At 38.0% G+C, this 13603-nt stretch overlaps 1 protein-coding gene across 1 annotated transcript; it reads right to left on the bottom strand.

The window, feature by feature from the left end:
• Window positions 1–5741: 5741 nt before the first annotated feature.
• Window positions 5742–12781, bottom strand: evx2 (even-skipped homeobox 2). The gene is made up of 3 exons (XM_079356741.1): window positions 11407–12781; window positions 10689–10915; window positions 5742–10227 (listed from the first exon to the last, which is right to left on the bottom strand). The coding sequence occupies exons 1-3, from the start codon at window positions 11801–11803 to the stop codon at window positions 9613–9615; spliced, it is 1239 nt and encodes a 412-aa protein (XP_079212867.1). The 5' UTR covers window positions 11804–12781; the 3' UTR covers window positions 5742–9612.
• Between the last annotated feature and the right edge of the window lie 822 nt (window positions 12782–13603).

Below are 13603 nucleotides of genomic sequence, written 5' to 3'. Positions count from 1 at the left end.
GGCTACCGTCAGCTTTGGGTTTTGGGCCTCTTTGTTTTTTTGCTGTGCTTAAGACTCATTTGTTGACAGAGACATTTGTTTGCGCTTTCAGTAAATAAAGTCAACTTCAACAGTGCTTTTCAAAAATGTGATCTCAGATCAATAATAACGTGATTTTTGCTGATAAAAATCTGAATAAAACTCACATTGTAGCTATCATTATTTTTACATCTGCCTTTTGTGTTCTAAAAAAATGTTGATGTAAATTACTGGCTTGCAACAAAATGGCTTCTGATAATGCACATTACTCATAAAAACCTTGAATATATATATATATATATATATATATATATACACACACACTATATATAATGTCTTTAAGGCAGTCTGCACATTTTTTCCTGTATTGGTCAACATGTATGTCGCATGTTTTCATAGATTGCATTTAATGCTGCCATTTAACGAGAACTTTAACTTGATTTATGCAGACAGGAACCAGAAAACACAGTGGAGAATGACATGAAAATATGGTCACTCAGGAATCAGAGCAGAGTGACTAAGCCAACAGGAAGTCCTGATTTACAGTATATATAGCCTTGTAATCCCATTGAGATCAAAATCCCATTTGCAGGAGAGCCTATTCAACGTAACCTTTATTCAACTTGTTTCACTTTTAAATGGAAGCAACTGCAGTTTAGAGGCATGATTCCTTTATTATAATACAATCAAATACATACAAGCGTCACAAAAAATAAATAAATAAATCATGGCACAACATACAGCTTTTAAACTTTTTCTTCCGGTATAAACTTTTATAACTATAGATACAAAGAGGGTTATACAACTATAACTTCCCAAAGAAACAAAACATACGTTTCAGGAGCCAGGTTGCCAAGTAATTGTTTTATTCAAAACATTAAACATGCAAACTATGGCGCCAAACTTATTCTGTACAATGCATCAATTGCAACATTTATTATTTTCATATGGTGCCTATAAATATAAAGTAAACTAAATGAAAATGTTTACCCCAAATAACAGTTTGTATAGACTCCATATCACAAACTTGTGATGCGTTTATTTCATAGCGTAGTTTAAGGTGACTACAAAATGTTATGCAGTATTAATCCATTGGGGCAACTTGATAAGCCCCCAAAAAAGTTAATGGCTACACAGTTAATGGCTAATAAGAACAATGTAGTGAAAGAAGCAAACTGTTGAGTGAATCAGTTGGCAAAATGAAATAGTTAAACTTGTTATTTGTTTCCCGTTTTGGTTGTCCTGAAAATGAAGAGCAGAAACCAAGTTTGCCGACATAAAAGCTGGATAACAAAATGGAGCTTATTACATAATCTTGTGTGATCTGCTCGTTTGTTTGCCTGAAGGGTAAAAAGCGCTACTTTGAAGCTCTTTACAACATGGAAATCATTCCTTCACAAACAATAAAACAGACACAAGGACATAAAATGTTATGTATAGTTGTGATAGTAAAAAAAAAATGTTTTACCTTCTTACTTACCAGCTTTCTCACCACCATGCAAAAAAAAAATGGAGATGATGTACTAATGTCTTTTTTTACTTCCTGGTTCTACCATGTTTGAGGATAAGGTGTGCATTCATGTCAGTTTTTGACAAAAAAGTTATCATGTAGCCAGTTTATACACAGATTTGTTTGTTACGGTAACTGCTTTGCCATATTTTAACAAGGTATCACAAATTGTCAATGTAAATTACTACTTTCTGTGTTTCTGTGTAAATGTCTTCTAAGCTCCCCCACTGTTGGTATGGTCTGGTGCAAATTGGTTCCGTAGGGTATAAAAAGACTGGTTAGACCACTGCAATGGTTTGCTGCTCTTCTGTTTTCCGTTGTCTTGACTTGTGTTGTTGAGCTCAATACACAATGCATTTTCAAACAGAAGTTAACCAGTCTCATTCTTGATAAAAGGCCAACAGGTTACCACTTCACCTACTGTCCAAATGCCTCAGGTGAGCAATACACAGGAATTGGCAGGAACAATGGCAGCGGCATGCAATAACAGCAGCAATCACCGAGGAGCAACAAGTAGCAAAACAAATCCCGCACATGGTCTTCAAAAATGTTAGGTTTAAATTACTCTTCTCAATTCCACCAGATCCGTGTGTGCATTGCGTCGTGCGGGACGGTTCCGTGCACTCTCGTGCCCGCACAGAGAGCACAACCGGTAGGCTGGAAGGCCTGGACAAAGAAATTCCCGCGATAGTTTAACAGATACACCCGTGACAACAGTTATTTTTTTGAACCGTCAAAACGGAGTGTTTGTTTTGAAAATAAACCGGATGTTTTAATGTTGTGTCGGTGTTCGACTTCCCGTCCTGCTTGTCTTTTCTTTCTGTTGAATTGATGCGTCGTGCAGAAATAGTGGGAAAGTGTGGTAGTTTGCGGACTATGCCAAATTCATCTGGCGTACTGTACCACACGAGTAGGACAGCAATGAAAACATATTTGAAGAGAAAATATCCGGCCGCTCTGTTTCAGGATGACTGAAAAAATATTGTGTAAATAGTTACATTTATCAAGTAATGTGAAATAATCGATAACTGCAAAGTTAATTGTTAGAATAATCAAATAAAATAATTGCAAGAATAATCATTTGGGACAGCTCTAATTTTAATGGCCTTTACATGAGACCAATGCAAGATTACTGTTGTTGTGGCTGTCACTGCTGGAAAGCTCTTTAAGTTGTCAACTACACTGTAAGTCCTTAGAAATCCCCCTTTTTTTTGTACTTTCAGGAATCTGTGCTTTCATCTGATGATACTTGAACATCCACTCTTCAACTGACTGTGTGTGCTGGTTGATTTCGTCTTTATTTAATCCCTTCACCTGGTTTCATTACTGACTACAAGAAAGGACTCGCAGCTTTTACATCGAGTTCATGAAGGCCTTTCTGAACAACAAAAATTAAGGTATGACAATTATACACCCATGTGGAGCCAATCGGGACCCATCTGAACTGGCAGCACAAGGTGAGTAGGCCACAATGACACTAGAATGCTGAATCTTTCACACTGCACTTTAAAGTGGGTTTCCAAAGTCTTCTAATAATCACTCGGAACCAAGCAGGGACATTTATATAGTCCGTGGTAGCCTACAATAGCCATTTTTTTCTTTCTTCATTGTTTGTTCAAACTGTTTGCAGTCATCTTGAGAATTAAGAAAATATTGCCACATATTTAGCACAAATGTGTTTTGGGTAGATATTTTGTCACTGGTACATTACTCAAATCAACAGGATAGATGTGAATGGAAACTAGACTCAAACTGTTTCATTATATCATTGTCACAGAGTAGATTGGATGTATATCCATACAGTCTTAACTGTGTGGTAACTTGTTGTCCATCATCTGTTGAAGTAGATTTTATTGAACTAGGATTACAACTATATGAGGCTTATTGTGAAAAATGGATTTGGAGTTGTGTTCTGTATATAGAGCCTCTTCTAAGTTGTTTGAGTTCATTCAGCAGTTTCTTATTGAAAAGGAATGTGTTGAAAAAATGGGTAGGAGCCAAGTTGTTTGAGTTATGATGCACTTTTTGCTGGCCACGCTGTTGAATTCACACCCAATGTGCACTTGCGTAACATTGGGTGGCCACATGATAAAGGTGCATACCATGTAGCCATTCTTCAGTGATGGGACCTGGCTGAGGACCCTAAAAGAAAACATTCCTCCGAAATCAGGTCATACTCATGAATATGTTCCAATCACGTTTCTGCTAAAATAAGGTTACTGATGTTCCAACATTTTGGTATGACCTCTTTGTGCACCTCTATTTGTTCCCTGTATTAATATACCACTACATATTTGAGACAATCTTATCTGTTTGCATGCTAACAAATGAACATACTCATTCAAATCAAACTACAATTAGACTTTAGGATCGCATTTTTGCTGAAAGTTTGCACATTTCATCTATTAGGAAACGGATCATATTTGTACCTCATTTTGTTGCAATCCTGTCTGTAGTTGAGACAGTTCTCAGCATCAAATGTTGTGCCAATCCATCTAAAAGGTGTAGTTATTTCAAATCAGTGCATTGACGACAATAAGCAAGGCCATTCCCACAACCAGTCCATTTTGTAAGTCGTTTTTTGGGTGATTTTGCCTCTATTGGATAGGACAGCTGCAGAGCAGCACAATGGCTAGTCCATCTGGTGCCCCCAAAATCAATTAATACGTATTGGTAAAATAGAAAATATTTTTTTGGGTGAAAATATCACTTCATTAATTTTACACTGTAATTCTATTATCTGTACTTCTGATAATTGTTTGGCCATATTTTGTAAACAAACAAACAAAAGGTTTCCATCATAATGTCATTCTAAATGGTCAAACTGTCTTGATCACGTGTGTTGCACATATTTCTGGGCCATGTATGTTCTTTATAAGCCCCCCACCAGTATTGATTGCTATTATCTTTTCTTTGTGGGCCAATCTCGTCTTACTGGCCATGTGTATTCTGGAGTCCCTCAGGGTTTTTTTTGTAACCTACCAGCATAGAAATTGATTATGTTGATACTTTAAGGCTGATAAAAAATAAAACAACAAATATTCACTATTTTCTATATAATTTCAAACATGAAGGTCAAATCTCTTCTGCTTCCTCTTCGAAATACTTCAAAGTAGTACAAATATTCTAAATATCATATTTATGTCTATATATTGATCTTTTATTTTAAGTCGTTTTGTTTTGCTTCTTCGTGTTATTTCTGCTATTGTGAGGGATTAAAGGCCAGATCAGGTACTAAAGCTGCGTGCTGAGATGTCGTTTTGAAGAACTCTGTTTAAAGTGAATATTTGTGATACTAGAGAAATCCCCAAAAAGGTGCTCTCTGTGGAGAAGTCTTCATATATCATATTATGAGAAATAAAAAAAACTCTTTTAGCACACTTGTTTGAGTGCATCACTCTCTAGAAATGTGCTCAGTTTTGATAACATCTTTCCAAACATGGTTCTTTAGCCACAAGTCTCAGGAGAGTCTTATCTGCATCTCATTGCTAAATAATGAATTTCCTTTTTTATATATAACCATTGAATTATTCAAGTCTTCACTTCTGCATATTTAGTCAAACAAATTTAAAATAAGAAATCTCTGGGGATAAAGACTCATTACGGAAATAAACTTGAGACAAGTCCACAACTTACTGACTGGAATGAGAAGAACCATACAACGAAAAATGTTTTCTCAAAGTAAAACTCAAAAGAGTAGACTTTTAATCCTGATCAGTTTGATCAAAATATGGTGGAAATCTGAATCTGTTTGACTATGGGGGATGTTGTTACTATAGGAGACCATAAGGGAATGTTAAGACTGTAGCTATTTCCAATGGTAGTGTGTTGTTTTCTGTCAGAAGTTTCTACCGAGCACCGTATTATCCTATTCAAATTAGAGAGCGCCAAAGTGGTTCTCTGTAAGACTACAAATTAACTTTGGACCAAACAGTTTCGGGGAAGAGAGGAATTCAAGATGACACATGGAAATTCACATGGAAATCCACCATTTGTTATTATTTATTAAGGGGTGCTGGTGACCTATACTGGTTCGTGCTGGATATTATATTCTATATCAATTATTATTTGAAAAATATATTTGAAAAAAAGGTCTAAAATATATAAATGTTGATGTTACAGGAAATTCTTTTAGGACTAATTTTGTAAACATTATTTTTTCACTTTCTTGAATGATATAAGGATTAATGTCCATAATCTAAGATACATTTATGAAGCAAAAACTACAGCTCCTAATAAAAGTGTCTTTGTCAGAGGAACATTTTATTGCACCACCTTAACTGTTTACAGAGCTGCAAAACACTGCAAGAATTAGGCTTTAAACCAATAAAAGCAATTTACAAACATAATTGAGAACATGTTTCAATACATATGCATGAAAAAGGGATTTTCCATCCAGTCGACTCACATGCACATGTAATTGATTGAGGGGATGACCCGCTGTATTAAATGTTATTTGAGAAGCATCAAAACGCGCAAAATTGCAAATTGCCCAGCTTGTATCTGAATTAATACCTCATTCATCATCATTATGAGTTGATAAGTTAATTTAACCATTTCATTCTGTCTTAATGAGCTATAGTTGAATTAATGTCATGTAATATATGAAAGTAACATTTGAACAGAGGCAATGATTTGAGACAAACAGAGCAGGGACTACTTTAGAAGCATAATGGTGGCATAAATCTCTGCAGGCTCCACTTCATGTGGCTCTACTTCCAGCTAAGTATTTATTTTTTTATTTTTTCACCTGAATAGAATTTTAGGTGTATATGCTTTTGTGATGAGATTTGATTGATTTCAATGTTTGGATGTAACATCTGGTATGTCAGTTGTTAAGACTGCATCAAATTCAGAAGTGGGGACAATATGTTAAAGAAAATTCAGAGATGTGGGATTGTTATTGAACAGATTTGATATGCTTTTAGAGAAACAAAGGACAACATGTGGAGAGCTTGGTTACAATAATGTTATCTAAAAGTCCTCAATGAAGACCCTCTTGGGCTTCCCAGTCCTTCGTCTGGCCCTTGAGTGACTGCATGTGACCATTAAGGGCTCTGTGCTGTCTTCTAGTTCCACCTTAAATGCGTTTTGGCCCCGCTTGCTCCCTGTAGTTTGGGTTTTTTTGTCCTCCCGCAGCAGCTGTCACCCTGCATTACTCGCAGTCAGCTAAATGAAACATTATTCTAAACATATGCATCGTAATCAGTCCGGTCACACTTACAAGAACACGCGTTAATAAGGCAATCAATCACTGTGGAACAAGCGAGTTGTTCTGTAACAGCTCATAAACAGTGTGTAATGAAGAATTGGAGGTTAGCATGACACGGCGCTGATCAGATAATCAATGTCAAAGATGCGATGAATGTCAGTAAATGCACTTTTCATGTCGTTTCTATAAAATCCTCAATTTACAACAAGCAGTTCAATTACCCTGAAAATACAGTCAATTAAACGGGGCTGATTGGACAGTAGGGGCAGGATCATCGATCTTTGCATTTCTATCTCGCTGCTGGACATTTAATTTGGTTTTTCTATTAGCACAGAAATAAAGAAAATATAAAATATATTAAACAAGCCCAAAGATTTATTTTCTTGTCAAAAACCATTCGGCGAAGGTGACAGACAGTCTTCTGCATTATGATGAATTCTTTTTTCAGTCGTGCACATTGGATACAAAACTAATCGTGTTATTGTGGCCGGTGTTTTTCTGGCCTCTTGTCTTCTCCCTTTTACTCCTCCATCTATCTCAATGCTTTTGTTGTGCGGGTTTCAACCCTCGCTTTAGTAAAGAGCAAGGGAACACGGTGATATATCACGCCCATATTTGCTGCCCTAATCCTATTTCTTTTAATGGGGACGTTCAAAAAAGCAACTTATCTTGGAGTCCCCCGGGGACGTTCATGGAGGAGGCTGTATTTTAACCAAGTGCAATTAACGACAGTATCAGCTTGTATCATTTAGAGGTAATGTAAAAATAATGGTAAATTATAGGGCCGGAATGACCCGTGATGGCAGGCCTCATATTCCCTGTAGCTTTCCACGTGATTTTAATTAATATTACACGGTGTTTTCTATAGAAATGGTGTCACAGCACTTAAATACGACTAGCATGTCTTCAATGTCCCAGTTGAATAGTTTAACGTATAGCATAATGCCCTTCATATAGCCAGGTAGCCTATCGTAAAAATAAGAAATGTGCATTCTTAAAAATCAAATCTATTTTTTTTTTTTTAATAAAACGCGATTTATCCCCCCGCCCCCAATTGCTGCGTCAAAAAGCGCCATGAGGCGGTAGTATGTAAAGTTTTTTTCTTTATTTTCCAAGAACAAACACGATCAATAAATAACATGATTTACATTTCATATTGCACATTTTTTTTCAAGTTAAAATATTTAAATTCATACAGTCATTGATAATTTAAATACAGAGATATAGCGTTATAACAGAGACCCAGGGGACAAAATGCCAATATTTTCATCATTTAAATTTCAGTGCTCGATTAGCAGCCCTTTAAAGCCTCCAAAGAAATGTTATCCATCTCCAAAATTCAGTGTTAATTTTGCACAAAATACAAATCATGAATTTGGACTGCAATGGTGAGTTCACGGGCAAATTTGTAGGCTAAGTGATGGTCCTTGTTTGGTGTGTACATCCAGTGTTTCAACATTAAAAAAAAACATTCAGCAAGTCACAAAAAGATAAATAAAAAACAAAAACATTTTAAAAACAGCCTACCCCACATCTCCTGAAACTTTTTTTTTTCAGGGCAAAAATCAATAATTCAGTTTTCAACTATCAGTAGGCCTAGAACTATCCCATATTTTTTGCAAAATATTTCACGATTTACAGGTCACATGTTTTATAATTAACATATCAGTGATGTCCCAACAGGAACGAATAAAATAGCCCATAGCTATTTTCTTCTGTACAGGCGCAGACAGGTTTTAAAGCCGGGCTGTTTTGTCTGAGTCCCGTCAGTGTGTGTGTGTGTGTGTGTGCGTGTGTGTGCGTATGTGTGCTGAGGAGAAGGTCCTAAAGGGATTACACACTTGTGAAAATACTGGATTTGATATAATGAGGTTCAGCAATCTAAATAGAGAGAGGCTACTGTGTGTGGAGGTATCAGCAGGCAGAATGTGAGGGGGCTGCTCTAATATTTTTACATGTCAGATATAAGCCTTATACACGGTGCGTTGTGTACCAGCACTGTCGCTTTGTTCAGGCTCTTTTGTATGTCTAATGACTTCCCTCCGCGGGTTGTTAGCACTTGACAGCGGGTCTCAAAACGAGCAACTTCCTTACAGTCGTGTATTCAAAAGAGCTCCATCTAGGTACATGATTGGCAATTTTTGTCATGATCCTCTCATTATTAACATAAAAATTGACACCAAAAGACGCGGTGCAGAATTATATGCACCTTTCTGAGCTGATTAGAGGAGTCCCAAAAGAGCAGGGCTGGGTGTTGAAGGGGGTAGTCCTGCCAAAATCTAACTCCATTAGGCCTAGCCTATATAGTAAAGAAAGATCTGCTGCTGGGCAAGAATAGCCAACATGTTCTGCTAAACTTAGGTAGCATAATAAGCTGAGTTTATATGGACCAAAGGAGTCAAGGATGGCTTTGTCACAATGGAATCTAAATATTTCAGAAGTTACATTATGAAATAGTGTATAAATTATAGTCCTATGTTTGATGGATTTGCAAGAAAAAAAAACCCCAGATAACTTCAAAGGGAATTAAACGTAGAGATAGAATAAAAGCAATGTGAATTGTCTGGTATTTCTCAAAATGTGTAGACAGGCAAATCCAGTTTAGTCCATAAAAAACTGCTCTAGTGGCACAACAGACGGGCATGAGCTTTTATAAAAGTTTTGTGGTTGTGAGTTTAAAAATGTTCTTATAGCTCAGCTTTGGCTGTGTCTGTTTCCCTAAAAAGTTATTGTGGTTTTTGAAATTAATCTTAATCTTGTGTGTTTGTATTTGTAATGCTGCCTATTAACTTCAAGTGTATTCTGAAAGAAGGCCTTTTCCCTATAGGACTTCAGCAAAAATATGACCCGTTGATGTGTGCTGCATGTCGAGTTATCTGTTGAGTGAACTTTCCTCTCGCTGGTCTGGAGACGGGACTGAGGTCTTGCTGAGAACAGCTGCAGAATACGGCAGAAATCCACTCTCGGATCTTTGCCCTGAAGCTGTGCAGGTAAAGTCAGTGCTCGCGCTCCTGGAGCCGAGCGCGCTCGCCGCCTGGCTGCTGTGGCAGCTCAGACACGAGCAAGGCCCGGTGGCTGATGGCGCGCTGACCGCCGCTGCAGCTGCCGCAGCCGCCGCGGCTGCCGACGCTGCAGCGGAACTATTGAGACCTGCGGGTGACTGGTAGAGTCCCGGGTGCCGGAAGCTGCACAGGAGCTCTGGTCGTGAATAAGGGTGGGAAAGCGCCCGAAAAGTGTCGAGGGGTCGGATGGAGGTGGCGAAAGGTGACGTGGCGGCACCGGTGGCGGCGGCTGCTGCTGCTGCTGCCGTGACACCGACGTGCGGGTAGTAATGTAGAGGCATGTGAGAGTGGAAAGGGTAGGGTAGGCTTCCTGTAGCTGCCGCGTGCGTCATCATGTAGGTGTAGAAGCTGGGGTCTGCGGGATGGGGCCAGGACATCGCCAAACGCTGCCGTTTGTCCTTCATCCGCCTGTTCTGAAACCACACCTGCACACAAAATACAAGGGCCATACTGAAGCTGCCATGTTGTTTTCAAGCTCTACATTTAGACACCGAGCCATGCAGGGGAAAGGGAATCCTATAAGGTACATGCTTATAGGCCTAACTGAAAAATTAAAATGCTCAATTGTTAAATTCAATGTTCAAAAAGATAGGCTCAAAACAATCGAAACAAAATAGTATAGCTATTTGCATTCTTTTCTGTGCAAATAGGCTATAATTAAACCCGTTGCCTTCAAATATATTTTACACCAAACGGTCAAATCGATCCAATTTGGTGGCAAATAAATAACAAACGTTAATGTCTGCACAGTTTTAAAAAAAAACCCTCCAAAAATGTCATACTGTTTGCATTTTTTTTAAGTGTATTGTGGTATAATAAGCTATTCGTTAATGTTTTCTCTGCACAGACGTACAGCGGGCACGAATAATGAAGATTAATCTCTTACCTTAATGGTCGTTTCGGGCAGATTTAGCGCTGCAGCTAATTCACATCTTCTCGGCCTGGAAACGTAATTTTCCCTATAAAACTCTTTTTCCAGTCTTCCGATCTGTTCTCGGGTGAAAGCAGTCCTATATCTTCTCACTTGGTCTGAATTAGAATTGTTTGATCCAGATGAATTACCGTTCATATTCGCGAGGGAGTTTGAGCTGGAGGACCCAGAATCTGAAAAACCTGACGAAAAATTCATTTTGAAAAAAGGACAAAAATGTAAAAATTATAAGCATTGACAATAATAGATGCCGATCATGTAGAAAAACAGTAAGACTTAAATATATTTAACTTAGAATAGCAATGAAGCAAATATTGCAAGGTGTTTCAAAATGTACTGTAAACAATTTCATAAATAGGCCTATTCGTTGTATTTTTATTTTTAGGTTCACGCATATTTAAAATGTATTTGAAGAGGAAAATAGGATAGTGTATTACTACTTAAAGATTGAGCAAAACATAAAGATAATAATGATAATAATAATAATAATAATTGTATATGGGTTTAATATGTTTTGGGGGTTTTTGCATAGTGAAAATTGCCTAAAATACATACAGTATATATATTTTAAAATAAAGTAGTAATATAGTAGTAATAATCCCAATATTTCCATGAAGCTTGACTATTAAATTTAAAAAACGGATACAGCATGTGACTTAAAATAAACGGGTACCTTTGTTGTTCTCCTTGTGCTGGCTCGGAGAGCGGTGCGAAGGGCATCCCACCTCCACATCACTGTTAATATCTGAATCTGGAGAAACCTCAGAATAAAGACTCATTTTCTTCCTGCTTTCTGACGAGGAAATGTCCGCCGAGGAGCTATTTTCACTGTTGTGGTGAGTGCCGAAAAGACTGTCGATCTCAAATTTGCTTTTCGTCGGGATGTCCCCCAGATTTCCATGGAGCTGAGCCGAAGTTATTCTCGGACTGAGTCGTCCGCTGTGCTGCGAGTTCTCCAGGGCCTCCAACACTGAGTTTCCCGGGGTGCCGTCTGCGAGCCTCTTCCCTGCGACCGGACTGTGCAGCCCTCTCTCCATCAATATCATCTCTTTTCTTATCCTCTCCATCATTAGGCAGGACGAAGAAGAGAGCGAGAGAGAGAGAGAGAGAGAAAAAAAAACCCACAACAACCCCTCAACACTTGTCCAAAAGAAGGGGGGCTGCAACACCAATGAGTTGTGTCGGAGCTAAATCCGCATGCAACTGTCTCTTAAATAAGTGTCTGTAAAGCTTTTTATAACCAAGACGCACAAAATGAAAGAATGTGAATGCAATCGACGAGCGACTGCTCAAAGTGAAGCGTGCATCCTCCCCGCGGCTGCAGAGATGTCATTCATCAAAAAGTGGATGCTGCTGTTCGTGGTTAAAATGCTCGGCTGACGTCGCTCCAATGATCATTTATTGTAACAGGTTTATAAGCAAATAAATAGGAGAGGGCTGTCACTTGATGATGGAGGCGGCCTTCGGTCAGACGAATAATATCCAAGTGGAGAGGAAGAGGAGTGAGGAGGAGAGCTGCGTGTCCCTGGCTTGATCTCTCAGTCTGTTTCACATTGCTCTTGGGTTTGGCCTCTTGGGTGAAATTGGCAGCCTGATTAATAAAATGAGCGGTGCAACATTTCCCTCTTCATTTAGGAATATTATTATGCTTTGATTCTCTATTGTTTCCCGGCTCTCTCTTTGCCCTCCCTCTCTCTAATCCTTTTGTTTTCATATTTTCACCTTGATTCTTGTATTTTATACAATTCCTGCTACTTAATCAGTGCGTAAAATGCGTAAGGATATACGTGCCAGACAATGATAGTAGATTTGGATAATCATGTTACTACATTTTAAGACCATGTTGTTAAAGCCCCTTTTTAAAAAATGTTTTTCGACAATTCTTCAATGCTAATTTTTTCTTTATTCGTCAAATCCACATTTTGACGGGGTGATAATACACGCATGACAACACATCATCACATACACACTGATGCATTTATGTATGCATTTAGAAAAAGCATAACACTGTCTTTATGCAGACTACTTTTCACATGACTCTAGAGTGACTAATCTAGAGTGACTAATCGTTTTAATACGTATTTATTGAAGATCGGTCTAAATCGTATTTTTCGTTTCCGCTCATTCCATACATTTTCTTTTTCATTTTAATTCGTTTTTTTACGAGAAATTTAAACGAATAACTGAGATTTGAAAGCTTCAATGACTGAATATTTTACTTTTTCAAAGGAATTTCTCTGTTTTCTCCGTTTTCCTTACGAGTTCCTCCCATGTGAGAAGATGTATGAGCTGTATTGTATTTAAATTCGTTTAGGATGTATGCACATTTATGCATCATATGAACTCTACCAGACTCGATGTGTAAAGACATGACACCCATGTATGGATTCCAGGTTCCACTGTGTGAATGACTATAAATGCGCACTCTGTGCGTCCTCTGGCGCCTCCTGCAGGCTTTAGTATTAATAGCTTTCATTTATATGAGCTGCTGAATGGGGGATTTGGGATTGACCCTGAAGTCCTGACTTGTCTGTTTGAACATATTTTCTGCCCAAATAAATGTGTATGGTGATAAATAAATAGATAATAGCAATAGTTATATCGAATAGGCAACAAAAACGCCTTTTAGAAGGGCTGGATGCTGCTTCAGAGCAAAATAATCATTTGGAGCATATTTATTCTTAATTGAATTGAACATGTGATCTAAATCAAAAATAGTTTCTGCCCAATGCTCTGATATCACAAAATATTTGATTGAGTTGGGGTGATACTAAGCCTCAATATCATATAGCTTGCAGCTATAATTTGACCATTCCCCCCTTCAGTCACTGCAAACACTGACTTCTTTAAATTTGAGTTCTTTTTATAGG

Source organism: Symphodus melops (genome assembly GCF_947650265.1).
Source record: "Symphodus melops genome assembly, chromosome: 12".
Classification (NCBI taxonomy): Eukaryota; Metazoa; Chordata; class Actinopteri; order Labriformes; family Labridae; genus Symphodus; species Symphodus melops.
Note: the sequence above shows the minus strand (reverse complement) of the source record. Positions and strands in the feature narration are given on the sequence as shown.